General features: G+C 54.6%; 1 protein-coding gene across 4 annotated transcripts in view; it reads left to right on the top strand.

Annotated features, from left to right (window-relative positions):
* CBFA2T3 (CBFA2/RUNX1 partner transcriptional co-repressor 3) overlaps positions 1-13,170 on the top strand; it is a 50,083-nt gene that overhangs the window by 24,024 nt on the left and 12,889 nt on the right. For 2 of the 4 annotated variants that reach the window (XM_078380496.1, XM_072980718.2), the window contains exons 2-7: positions 1,252-1,392; positions 4,381-4,458; positions 9,127-9,368; positions 9,485-9,574; positions 12,459-12,640; positions 12,758-13,008. In XM_078380496.1, the coding sequence (XP_078236622.1) occupies positions 1,272-1,392; positions 4,381-4,458; positions 9,127-9,368; positions 9,485-9,574; positions 12,459-12,640; positions 12,758-13,008 (964 nt within the window). In that variant the 5' untranslated portion in view covers positions 1,252-1,271. The remainder of the gene's footprint in view (positions 1-1,251; positions 1,393-4,380; positions 4,459-9,126; positions 9,369-9,484; positions 9,575-12,458; positions 12,641-12,757; positions 13,009-13,170) is intronic. The other 2 variants (XM_078380497.1, XM_072980720.2) reach the window with 2 other exon arrangements.

Below are 13,170 nucleotides of genomic sequence, written 5' to 3'. Positions count from 1 at the left end.
CCTTCTTTGGTTCTCGCTCAGGTCTTGGCATGGCCCGGGCGCCGCGAAGCCCCATGATGGATTGCCGCAGCTGCTGGCATGCTCGCGCCTGGCTGTCAAGCTCAAGCACATCCTCTCTCACGGAGCACAGAGAAAGAGCGATCGAGAGGATCTTGGCAGCAGCCTCAAAACTCCGCAGCAGGTGCTTCTGCTGAGACTTGGCAGCTGCTCTTGTTGATGGGATGCCCTCCGGCATCTCCCTCTCCCCCCCCCCCCGTGCCCCCTAAGGCCAACTCCTATGTGAAGGATTCCCCCTTCAAGTCGTTGATGGAATGCAACCCCCCCCCCGTGCGGGATCCAAAGACGTGGCTCGAACAACCCTTCAGGCCCCAGGGATTTGCTCCCAGAGCCTGGTCACCAAACAAAGCAAATTCACCTGCAGCCGCTTGCCCTGAGAATCCAGAATCCAACATCTTTCAGCACTAAAAGAATTTCCTCTTCTAATAACAGCTTTCCTACAACATACTGTACTTAGATTTCACTCTGGAGTCACATGGTCAAGAACCACCATAGCTGTTTGGGTCTTCTGTGCGCTGCTGAATAGGAGTTGCCGGGAAGGGGCATAATGACAGGTGGGGGAAACATGTTGCCTAAATCAGCCGTTCTCAATGGGGAGGGGATGTATGGCCCGGGGGGGGGCATTTGAAGAGGGCCACGGACTGGGAACCATTCTTCACACATACTTTATAAGGTCTGTTTTTGCAACTTGTTCAACCCCATTTGGCTTGTATTTCTTTCCTATTGTGTTTATGCCCGTGGCCAAAATAAAAAATAAAAAAAAAGTTGAGAAAGACTGGCTTAAACAATCCAGGCTTTCGCAAGTGGGATCTAACTAGCATTGTGAGATGCGAGAGGCTGGATCAGATCTTCCCGCCTTGGTTTGCTCTGGCTTCAGAGCCCGTAGCATTGACTTGACTTTTATTTTATATTTTTGCCCATCAGGGTTACCAGAAGAATTCCCAAGAATATAGAGCAAAGCATTCCTTCAAAATTGCTTTAAAAACATTTTAAGAACAGCTGTTTTTGATCAATATTCTTTTTGAAAAGAACAGATCAAAATCCATTCCCAAAGGGGAGTTTTGAAACCAGTCCTCATGACTCAAAGGCCTTGGTGGTTTGGAGGAAATCCACGGAGACCCGAGCCGGCTGGAGCGCCTTCTGGTCTGGCCGTCCTCATGGCTCTCTTTCCCTCTCCCTCCTACCCCTGTGCAGGCAGTAGAAAGGCAGCAAGGATGCCGGACTCACCAGCTGACGTGAAGACACAGTCCCAATCCACGCCGCCGAGCATGCCACCACCGTCCCCGGCTGCCACCCAGGGAGCAACGCGCCACCCCACCTTCACGCCAAACCCGAGTGAGTAGCCTTGTGGACACCGACCTCAAAAGGATGGGGATCAAGGTCGCTGGGGAGACTGGGGTGTCGGTGTTGCGGGGAGGGGGGCGCGACAGGGCAAATGACCTAGCTATGAAGTATGTCCTGAAAGGGTCCCGTTGGCTGAAGGAAAGTGACCTCTGGCCCCTCTTGCCAGGCAGGAGAGGGTCGCGTTTCCTCCAGAAGCACAACCGCAGAAGCTTTGCTGACGTCTGGTTTCAGGGGCAGGGGGTGGGTGGATGACCTTAGTGACCATTCTGGGGAGGGGGGAAAGCTCCCAGCATCCTTTCGAGGTCGTTTTGGTGACCCCAGCCCTCTCCCTGCCTCTTCTGTTTCTGGCATTAAAAGGAGAACAAAATAAGAGTTCCTGGAAAGCTGCAGCAACGGTTGGCCTTTTACGTACATCGGCTGTAGCCCCCACCCCACCCATGGCGTCATTTAAGGCGACCTGCCTTCCTTTTCCAACCTGGCGGTGGGCTTCTCATCTTTTGTGTGTCTGTCGTTTTGGTTTTGCTTTGTTTTCGGTGGCCGGTGGAGCCACAGAAGGCCGCCTGGGGACCCAGGATTGGGGCCCCCGGAGCCCCATCCAAGTCACCCAGACGCCTCTCAGAGTTCATCTGCATTCCGGGGCCAGACCTGGTTCCCAGCAGCATCTGCACCGAGGGGCCCCTTTTTCTTCTGCACCAGCGCATGGTTCAGTTGTCTGCGGGCCCAGAGCTGCTTCCAATGCCCGGATGGGTGGGCTTGGACAGTATCCACCCCGGCGCTTGCTGGCGCTTCTCGCCTCTTGCTGCTGCCTTCTCCCAGCAAACAGGCTGAGCCATATGGCACCAGAAGCTGAGTGCCTGCTGGGAAAGCAGAAGCTGCCCCGCACCCCCGGCCCTATGGAAAGGCCTCGCGGATGTGGTGGATGCCAGCCGTCTCCGCTCACACTGATTAAGACCAAGGCTGCAAATTGTTGCTGGGGGGGGGGGTTGGAGAGATAACAGAGAAGCAGACAGAAAGGGACAAACTGGCCTTTAAGCGCCAGATGGCACCGAATCTCAGAGGGCAGAGGGCTGATTTCCAAAATGGGAACTGCTGTGGTCCAAACAGTGCCAGCATTTTGGCTGTCAGAGCTGTTGAAGGCGCCGAGCCCTACATTCCCCAGCAGACAGCCATGGCCATGTAGGCTGGGGATTCTGGGAGTTGTAGTCCAAAGAAAGACCATGGAAAGAGGTGACTGGATTCACCCCCCCACACACACACACACATCTTCCCCCTCAACCCAGGAGAGACTTGAGATGGCAGAGGTGGGTCCTGGATGGTGCAGGTCCACAACCGTGGTAGTCTAGTGAAGGACCGTGGAACCAGACGGAGCTTGTGCTTCGTGTGCAGAAACCACTGAGATTGCCAGTTCTTTTGGATCACGGATGCCTGTTAAACACAGCAGACCTTGGGAGATGGTTGCCTGGCTCACTGTGGGAAGGAAAGGGGCCGTGATGTCAGCGGGAGCCTGTGGTTTCCACCCAGTTTCTTTTCCTCACTATCAAGTCTTCCAAAGTGACAGGAGACCGTAGAGACACAACTGCCTCAAGCAGCTGCTCCCTTGTGTCTGTCCCCTTCCTGCCCCAGATCCTGCTGAAAACCAGCCCCAAAAGTTCCCTAATTCAAAACCAGATTTTTCCGCTGGCTGGCCGCGGCTCTAACAGGGTTTGTGTTTCATCGGTTCTTCTGCTGCCAATTGGAGGCTTTTTGAGCGGCCTGTATTTTCTGTTCAGTGGGAGACTTTGGGTGGGTGCCTTCCCCCACCCCAATCAACCACCTTGGTGAGAACAGTGAACTCTAGGCCTCGCTGATGCCCCCTAATCTGGCCACCCATTCCCCCCCCCCATTGACGCAGCACTGCTGTGTGTCTGCACTTAAAGCGCTTAGAGGTGTGGGAAGGGAGATGGATTGGGAAGTTGTGATTTTTGCACTTAATTCAAGTGGATATTAGCAAACAGCTGGTGTTGTTGCCCTCCGAGCTCTGCTAAGACGGCCAGCCTAAACCGGCCACCACCTGGCTCTAGGATTTACCCCGCTGGGAGGTTGCGGTGGTGGCCAGGACTTTGCCATTGACCGGGATCATCCGGGCACAAGAGTTCCCAACCAAGCATCAGCTTTTAAGATGGCGTAGATGAAAGGCAAGAGAAGATGGTTGGGATCCATGATCCACTTGATTCTTCCCCGACCTTTTTGGTGGAAGCCTTTCCTGGAGAAGGTCCGCACATAACCTAGCTGTCTCTCGTCTTCCCTTGAAGATAGTATAGATGTGGGCAGGGGGTTCCCCTGAAGACACAGTGCAAAAAGCAAGGCTAAAAATGGTCAGGTCAGCAATCCTCTGAGTCTGACAATACGAGGATGCTGGCGCTGCGCAGGCTATACAGTCTGAACCGTCGCTGCCGTTTTCTGTCTATAATGCAGAGTGATCTGAATGCAGGTGGTATTCAGCAGAGGGATCTCTGCCCCAACAAGCTTACAATCAAAAATGCGATACTAGGTAAACCAGAGAAGAAAAGGTCAATGGACCCTGTGTTCGTCCCTTGGTTCACTGAACAAAAGCAAGCTAAAAGTCCTTTAGCTCGTAAGGGAGTTCCCACTTCTTATTACAAAGCTCTCTTCAAAGAGAGCCCGCACTGGCAGAACAGTTGAGCCCTGCAGGCAGGCCACAAAACCCTGAAAGGAGCGTGGCTTTGCTGAACCAGTAGTATCATTCCTGGGGCCACTCTAGTATGCATCGGAACTGAACTTGCTTGCCAAGAGGTGTCTATGCCAAGGCTGAGCCATTAGCCAACTGGCTGCTGGCAAAGGGAGGCGACCCAGCCTGGCCCAAGACAGAGCCCCCTCCTCCCTGCCCCCTATCCCGGCCTTTCAGCGACTAAGGGGGGGAAAGTGGCCTGCCGCCACCTCTGGTCTCTCCTGATGGCGTATGTTTTATTTTGCTTGCAGATCGCGAAGCTGGGCCGCCGATGTTTCTGCCCCGCGGCCGTTTTCACGGTTGCTTGAAATGGTCGATGGTGTGTCTCTGTAAGTAAGATGAAACGCGCCCGCCAGTGAGAGACCCAGAGGCTGCAGCTCAGCTTCATTCCCCCCCCCCCGCCCAAGATAGAGTTGGGATGGAAGGAGGAAAGGAGGGACGAAGGGAGAACGGGGGGTGGGGAGGGCTGCTGGATCAGCATCACCTCAGGCACTCCCTGAGGCTTCAGAGCCCACACCTGAGACCAGGGGGGGGCGAGGGCTTGAGATGTCACAGAGGCCAGGCAGGCAGGCAGGGCTGGGAAGGAGGGCAGACAAGGCACACACACGCGCGCGTGAGACCTGGCAGGTCAAGCAGCTCTTGCTACTGACCCTTTTCTGGGCAATCATACCTAAGGAATGGGCTCCTTGCTCTCCACAAACCATTTTCCCCCTGGAGGGTTTCCACTTAGTCAGGATATCAATAAACCTAACCTGGGTGACTCTGTGCTTTTCCGTGTTCCTTTGTGGGTCCCTTGGGTGTATCTCATGTTTAATTCTAATGCATATTGCACTTACAAACTAAAACCAAGGTTCTGTGCTCAGGACCGAACTGGGGGCTACAGTCAACACATCATTAGAAACGGAGTTCCTTTAAGCAGGAAAAGACTGTTGGTTTACACTTTTCAATCCTCATTTGGGAAGCCTGCCTGCTTTTGTCCTGTAATTCATTAGTTGAGGGGCATCGTGCCTGGTGTTTATGGCACATAGCTGTGAAAGATTAGCGAGTCTTTGTGTGCCGGGAGGGATGACATGGCAAGAGGAGAAAAGACACTTTTGCCTTAATGTGTGATCTGACTTTAAGATGGCCTGAACACTGACAAAGGAATGACCTGCACAAAAGGTCCAGTATAATGAACTGTGCGATGCTTTGCTTTATTTCCTTGGCAAAATTTACAGGGCGGGTGGGGAGAGAGAAGGAGGGAATTAATCAGGGGACCAAAATGCCTAAACCGCAGCCTCAAACTTACCCATAGTCCATATGAGCCCCTGCATCAGCTTCACTTCTCTGTGTGTACTCTCAGGTGCTGCACAAGGACACACTCAGTTTTGTGCAACTGGTGGGGTTTGAGAGCCCCTACCCCACTTTCCAAAATACTTCTCCTCCCGCCCTTCCCCACCGCCCTTAGCGGGAGGGGGCATTCCAGGGCCACCTCCATTCCCCCCCAAAAAGCGTCAGAGCCGGAGAGGCAAGTGTGGAGTTTAACTTAGTAACACACCTGTCACTGGAATAAAAGCAGTTGTGGCCGGGCAGTTATTTTCGGCACCTCTTTAGCGAGCGCCGGCTCCCGTCCTGCCGGAGAGCGAGCCGGAGCCCGAGGGAAACGGCCCACCGCCCGACGGCTGCGGCGTCCCGAGGAGGAGGGTGGTCAGCACAGCAAAGAAAGGTTGGTGGCGCATAGTGAGGACCGAAACGAGGGTCTCCAGAAATCCGGGGACCAAGTTGGGCCTTCTTAGGAGCTCAATTTCCCCAAGACGGATGCTTAGATTCAAAGCTTGTCCTCTGAAACCAAGAGACAAAGTTTCTCCGGGCAGTGAATGGGGCAGCTTTTTCCCATCCAGGCTTGGAGGCAGGCAAGCCTTGCTTTAGGGTGTGATCCCACAGGGAAAGAGATGGCAATGTGGACCACTTGGGAAACGGTCCGGTGCGATCTATTTCCTGACCATCCCACGACGCCTGGCGGAATGCACCCTGTGCTCGTTTTGGCCCGGATCTAAAGCTCCTGCTTTTTGGGGGGACTGGATTGGAGTGATTCCCCAGCAGAGGGAAGGTTCATTTTAAGGGAGAATGCTCCACTTCAAGCCACCCGTTCCAGTGCAATCAGGTGTGTGCGTTTTCAGCCCTCTGAATGCACCCTTAGTCACAAGAGGAGGAGGCTGTTTGTGAGGTGTGTGCCCATATTGCATCCGCCTCTGAAAAATGGTTTTGAGGGAGGGTGGATGTTGTGTGGTTTCTAAACTCTGCAACCCTTAATTAAAAAAAGAGAGGGTCACCTGCATTAAAAACATTGTCTGTCTCCAAGTGGAAGGATGCAGGCCAAGTCCAGCTCAGAAAGATGGCTTTTGCAGTCTGGGAACATACCATTTCTGTTCCGTTTTGGAATGACAGACGGCTGGAGGTTGGCATTCCAGCTCTTGATTATTTGCTTATAATTTGTTAATTGACATATTTATAGTCTGCCCTATAGACCCAAGGAGGTCAGGCCAGGGGGATTAGGAAGAAAAGAACAAACAGTTCTAAACCATTTAAAACAATACAAAACAACAACGTGGAGGAGCTAAACCAATCTTTTAAACGGTGCAGCAATGCTGAAAAGAAGAGATTGTTTACTGCTTTGGAGTTGGGGAAGGAAAAGCACGGGCACGCACCTCTTGTGTGCAAAAGGGCTGGGAAGTGACCAGGTTCTTCAAGGAGACGACTTATCCCGGGACATTATTCTAGGATTTTTAGGATGCCGTCCTACTCCAGGGTTTAGGAGACTCCCTCTGCACCCTGGGATGCACTTAGAAGGATGTAAGGAATGGTGCTGCTATTCAAAACCTCAGCTATCTTACCATCCTGTATGGTGGTTTTGTCTCTTCCGTACAGCCAGAAGGGCCCAGTTCGCGGGGAATGTCTCCCGCACAAGCCCCATTCCGCCCAGTTGGAGGGCACAGAAGGCTGGCAGTGTAGACTGGCTAACAGCTGGGCACTTCCCTTTGGAGTTTCTCGAGAAGGAAGATGTTGTCGCTGTGCTAGTCTACTGCGGTGGAAGTCAACCAAAGTGACACACACACACGATTTGGCAGAAGCTTTTGTGGCTCACAGCTTGCTTCCTCAGGTGCAGCCCACACATTTTCCTGCCAGATAAAACTATTTAGCCTTGAAGGCGACACGACAGCCACTGACACTTGGCGATCCTTCAGGTCCGAGTGTTCAGATTGGGGTACAACCTGTCTCTATAGGTTCATCTTATCCCTCCTGCCCTTCTCACTGGTCATGGAAGGACCCAGAAAAGTCCAAGGGTCTCTTTGGAATGCTTGTGGGTGGGGGGACGGGAATGCCCGGGTCTGCTGCTGGTTTAGAGCTGTTAGCTGATTTACATATATGCATATTTCTCAAACTGTCCTTTGCATGCACAGAAAATTGGCTTGCATGGAACATCCAGCTAGAATCAACCCTACAAATCTTACTTGTTTCTTCAAGCTGAGTGTGTCCTCTCCCTACAAATACTCTTGCTTTTTAAATACTCCCCCCCCCAATCTATATTAAGCCCCCTTTGGGAGACTCGTAGGGTTTCTTGGTGCTGAAATGTATTGATTCCTCAAGAGCTGCTGCTGCTGCTGCTTCTTGGCTCCGTCAGTCCTGCAAAACCAGCCCCCAGAAATGGACATGTTGTGTTTGGTATCGGCATCCCACGGCTGACTCACGGGCAGAGCTTGCTTGGAAAAAAATATATCTGTTTTTAGACCAGTGTTCCCAGGAACTCTCCGACCGACCGACTGCCTGGCTGCTTCCCACAAGGGCTGGGAGATTTCTGGGAACCTGCAGGTTGCGTGCTTAAGCTCTGAACAATGGCCTCTTTGGAAAGGAAGTGTTTCATCCCTTCTAATCACAGGGTCGGTGGTGCTTCATCCAGATCTGCCCTTTGCAATTCCCTCTTGGCATCCCGCAGTCACACTCCCTGTTTTTCTCAGCCATGTCACCGGAAGCCCGGGGCCTCCTCCTCCGTTTTCAAATGGGCCTTTTAGATGTTCTTCCCTGCTTCCCTGCCTGACGTGGGGCTTCGGCCAGACTTGTGGGGGTTAATCCGACCAACCCTTTGAGATCTAAGGTCTCAGGACTGTTTGCAGTCCCTCCCACGTCCTGGCAGAGGCACACCTAGTCACAGGACTCTGGAATGTTTCTTTCTTTCAACTACAGTGCCCAGAATCCTCAGCCGGCTCTGCTGGTGAGGTTTCTGAGCCCTGGCTGCTAGGCAGCCCGTCTTGCCTTGAGCTTCTGTACCGCAGGGCAGCCTGGCTGGGGTGTTGGGGTGTGTGTGTGAGGATTCTGCTCCTTCTGGCCGGTTGTGCTGGTTGACTGAGGTCTGCTGACATGCATGATCCCCACCCAGCCACCCACCCCACGTTCCAGCCTGGAACCTCTGTATCAAGTTAAGCTTGGGCACATCTTCAGATGGAGGGTGAAGTGGAAGCTGTGGCACCCTCTTCGGGGTCCCGCCTTGGGGGAACGCTCACATGCTCTCTAACGGTGCATGCAGGAACCATGGGACAGGTCTTGTTTTCTTCGGGATACTCACACGGGCGCACAGAGAGATGCCCATGCGCACACCCCCAGAGTCGCTTGGTGGTGCAGGGCAAGGCTTGCGTTCCTCCATCCCTGGCTCAGTTCACCTAAGGAGGGGGCAGGTAGGCCCTCAGCCACAGCACCGCTGGCAGAAGAGAGTTGAGCATGTCAAGAGCTGGGGAGGGCTCCTGTCTAGTTCAGTGCCCTCTGGGGGATTCTTGGAGTTGCCATCCAGAAATTAAAGGCTCAGATTGTGTCTTTACAAAACAGTGCATCTTTACAGACAGTGGCTGTCTTTCAGGAGGGAGATGGGACGGGTCTCCGCAAAAGGCTTGTTTGCAAAGTGGCATCAAAGCTGGGGCACCCCCCCTGCCCCCTTTTAACTGTGTTCTTTCTCCTCTCCATCTCAGTAATGAATGGAAGCAGCCACTCCCCGACGGCTATCAATGGGGCACCCTCCACCCCCAACGGTTTCAGCAACGGGCCCGCCACCTCCTCCACCGCCTCGCTCTCCAACCACCAACTCCCGCCGGCCTGCGGCGCGCGCCAGCTCAGCAAACTGAAGCGCTTCCTCACGACGCTGCAGCAGTTTGGCAACGACATCTCCCCCGAGATCGGGGAGCGTGTCCGCACTCTGGTGCTGGGTCTGGTGGTGAGTTCGGGTCCCACCTTTTCTCGGTGGGCAGTTCCTGGTGGGTGGCTGTGAGGAGAGGTTGGTCGGGGAAGCCCCGCTCAGTCCTGACCTCTCGTGTCGTTCCTGCCCTCCAGAATTCCACGCTGACCATTGAGGAATTCCATTCCAAGCTCCAGGAGGCCACAAACTTCCCTCTGAGGCCCTTCGTCATCCCTTTCCTCAAGGTACGTTCCCCTTGTGCAGTTTGGACCCCATCACACCAAGCAGCAACGTTTCACGGAATTCCTCTCCTGCTGAGAAGACCCTTAAAAACTGGTGGGTGGCTCACATCTCGATCAACTGGCACAAAGCTGCTTTCTGCACTCCGTCTCCGAAGCACGCAAGCACGTGCATCGAGCACCTCGAGAGGAAAACGCTTGGGAAGACACGGAGGACAGCTGGCCCACCACGGCCTGCAGCCACACCTGCATGCGAGGGACGCCTGGGTCTATTCGGCACTTTGAGGCCCTGTTGGGAAGGCCTGGCCTTCCTGTTGATGCACGTTGGGACCTAGCCGATTGGAGAGTGATGGGCTAGTTCTCAGGAGTTCTGGATTCAAATCCTTGCTCAGCTATGGAGACTCAGTGAAGGGAGGGGAAGTGGTCAAAGCACTCCTTAAATATCCTACTAACTGGCTGGAAAGCTCCGTGGTTTCATTGTCTGGCTGCAGAGCCAGAGGTTGGGAGTTTGATTCCCCCACTGCGTCTCCAGGCAGGAGAGCCAGCCTGGGTGGCCTTGGGCCAGCTGCCCAGTGGTCCCAGGGCACCCCCAGAAGCAGGGAATGGAAAACCACTTCTGTATATTCTCTACAAAGGGTTGCCATGAGTCAGAACTGACTTGATAGCACATGATGATGATTATAAATATCTCACTTACCTCGAAATACCTATTAGGGTCACTATAAGCCCAGTCCAGCTGGGCAGCATCTAACACAACCAGGGGCTCTCCGGCCACAACATTTCCCATTATTTATCAGAGGTACGAAGCAGAATCCTGGTCCATCTAGACCCAGAGTCTCCATTCAGCCTGGCCAGAGTGGCCCCTTAGGGTTTGGGGTGGGAGTTCTGCAACCCAGTCTTAAGATGCTGGGAGAAATTGGACCTCGAGACCCTCTGGAAGTGACTCGGGAGCCTGTTTTCTGAGCTCCCTGCCTTAATCCAAGGGAGGTGCAAACTCACACGATTGTTGTTGTCGTTAAGAAATCAGGAGCCCAAGGGGGCCCAACCAGACTGCCCCCTCCCCAATGATCTGCTGTTTGCAATGGGTGGAAACCATGCAAATGGTTGGGGGGGGACACTTGAGGGAGAGGGGAGGGGATTGCAGTCAGGATGATGGCAAAATGAAAGCTCAGAAGCCCCACACAATGGGTGAACAGCAACAGCCTTGCACCCAGGACTGGGGCTTGTGAGCGAGACCGCAGCTGGTCTGGGCTGAAATATCTGGGCAGATCTCAAGGCAACTGGCACGTCCCTCCCTCTCTCCCCCCCCCACCTCCATGTTGGTTCTTGCTGGCAGACTTTGGGGGCAGACCGCAAACCTGGCACTTTCCTCTCCAGCCTGGGAGAGAGACATCCTTTCCAGCTGGGGAGGAACCCTCTGACCAACTCCAGCCCCCCCCCCCCACTGCCCTGGCCTTCTCTGCTTACTCCTAGGTCTCCTTGTCTCCAGCACCCTGCTCTCAGCTGTTTCCACCCTGACCTCCAGATGTTTCTCACTATACTAACTGCAACCAGGCAGCTCCCCAGCCTGCCTTTCCCAGCAATGTTTTTAAATTTCTTTTTATTGTTTGCCTTTCTTGACATGTGGAGCCAGGGCAGGCAGGGCCGAGGGAGAGAGAGGGGGAGGGAGAAGGGAGGCGAGGGGAGACGGAGGGAATGCTTTGCTCTCCTGGAATCCAGCGTGGTGCGTTTCATCCGTTCACGCTCTAACATGTCTAACAGATGGGGAGTTGGCTGGCGATCAGCAGCCTAAATAGGAAACCAGAGCTGGCTGGCGGCAAAAGCTATGGGGCTCCCTCCCTCCCTCCCTCCCTCCCTCCCTCTCTGTGTGCTGCTTAATTGCTTCTTTTCCTGTGGATGCTCTTCCCCCTAAATGGAAGCTTCGTGAGAAACTGACCAGGTTTCTCGAAGGAGAGAGCGTCCAGGAAGCTGATTTAACAAGTGCTCCATCCAGAGCTTTGGAGATGGGAATACCCACCTTACTGGGTCCTGCGGCTGTTGCTGGAGTAAAGCCCTGGGTGGCTTCGCTTCGCAGACAACGAGGCTCCATATAATGTGGATCATCTTAGCACGGCAGAGCCAGAAGGGGCCCCGGAGATCATCAAATCCAGCCTTTGTCAAGGAGGCCCGGGCGGGGGGGGGAGGAATCAAACTCCCAACCTCTCTCTGGCTCCGCAGCCAGAGACCAAAACCACCAAATTCTCTAGCAGCTCAGGAATTCCATTTTCTTGGGAAACCACCTCCCAGGAAACCCCCAAAAGGGGGGGGGGGGCTAGGTAATAATGGCTGGATCACAAGTAAGGGAAGTGAATCCTCACTTGTTTTTATCCCCGGAAGCAATGGGAGACAAACAGGAACATTCTCCTTGTGGCGTTGAAAGGCAAGGAATTTCCTGAAGCTTACAGATCACTGTTTTCTGCAGTGGCAAGGCTGATGTTTTCGGCAACCCAGGCCCATGGCACCACCACATTGCCTGGGGGTTGGCGGGTGGGCGCACGTGCACCGCTTCTCATCCAAGGAAGGAGACTCTAGAAACGTTTTGTGCCCGTGGCAGAGGCCTTGAGGCTTGTGGGGTGGGGGGAGATGACCTCTATTTGCCTCCTTCTTGCAGGAAGACAGGGAATCTTGCATACCTTCGCTTGGTAGAGGTCTCCCGTCCTGGGGAGACAAACGCAACCGACTCCTGTCAGGAACTCAGGGAGCCCTTTCCCCCCACCCTTTGGGGTGAGAACAGGAGCCCTGCTTACCAGGAGAGAGGGTGTCGATTTGACATCCTTCCTGTGCATTTCCTTTTGAGGTGCATTTTGCCCTTAACGCCTTCTCCTCTCCTCCTCTTCCTCCTCGTCTCCAGGCCAACCTGCCCCTGCTGCAGCGCGAGCTCCTCCACTGTGCCCGCATGGCCAAGCAGACGCCCGCCCAGTACCTGGCACAGCATGAGCAGCTCCTGCTGGACGCCAACGCCTCCTCCCCCATCGACTCCTCGGAGCTGCTGCTGGAGGTCAGCGAGGGGGGAAAGAGGAGGACCCCTGACAGGTACGAAGCTGGTGGGGAAAGCAACCAGGAGGAGACGGCGGTGGGGGGGGGAAACAGGGTGGTGGGGAATGGGCTACGTTTGGCCCTCGGCCACTCCTCTCCTCCTCCCTGGGACAGGACCAAAGAGAACGGCTTGGATCGGGACCCTCTGCACCCGGAGCACCTCAGCAAAAGGCCGTGCACCATGAGCCCGGCCCAGCGCTACAGCCCCAGCAATGGGCTCAGCCACCAGCCCAACGGGCTGCCCCACCCAACGCCTCCCCCTCCCCAACACTATCGCCTCGAGGACATGGCCATCGCCCACCACTTCCGGGACACCTACCGGCATCCCGACCCTCGGGAGCTACGGGAACGCCATCGGCAAGCCGGTGAGCTGTGATGGAAGAGGTTGGCCACGGAGCCCCGGGCTGGGAGGGGAGGCGACCGGGGTGTGTGTGTGTGTGTTGTGGGGATACCCTGCTGGCTGTTGGCTAACACCTCCTTGACCTAAGGCCACAGACTGCCTGATCTGGCTGCTGACCCTTCCCCTT

Source organism: Pogona vitticeps, chromosome 10, assembly GCF_051106095.1.
Source record: "Pogona vitticeps strain Pit_001003342236 chromosome 10, PviZW2.1, whole genome shotgun sequence".
Taxonomy (NCBI): Eukaryota; Metazoa; Chordata; class Lepidosauria; order Squamata; family Agamidae; genus Pogona; species Pogona vitticeps.
The sequence above is the reverse complement of the archived record's forward strand: the minus strand, read 5'-3'. Positions and strand labels throughout refer to the sequence as shown.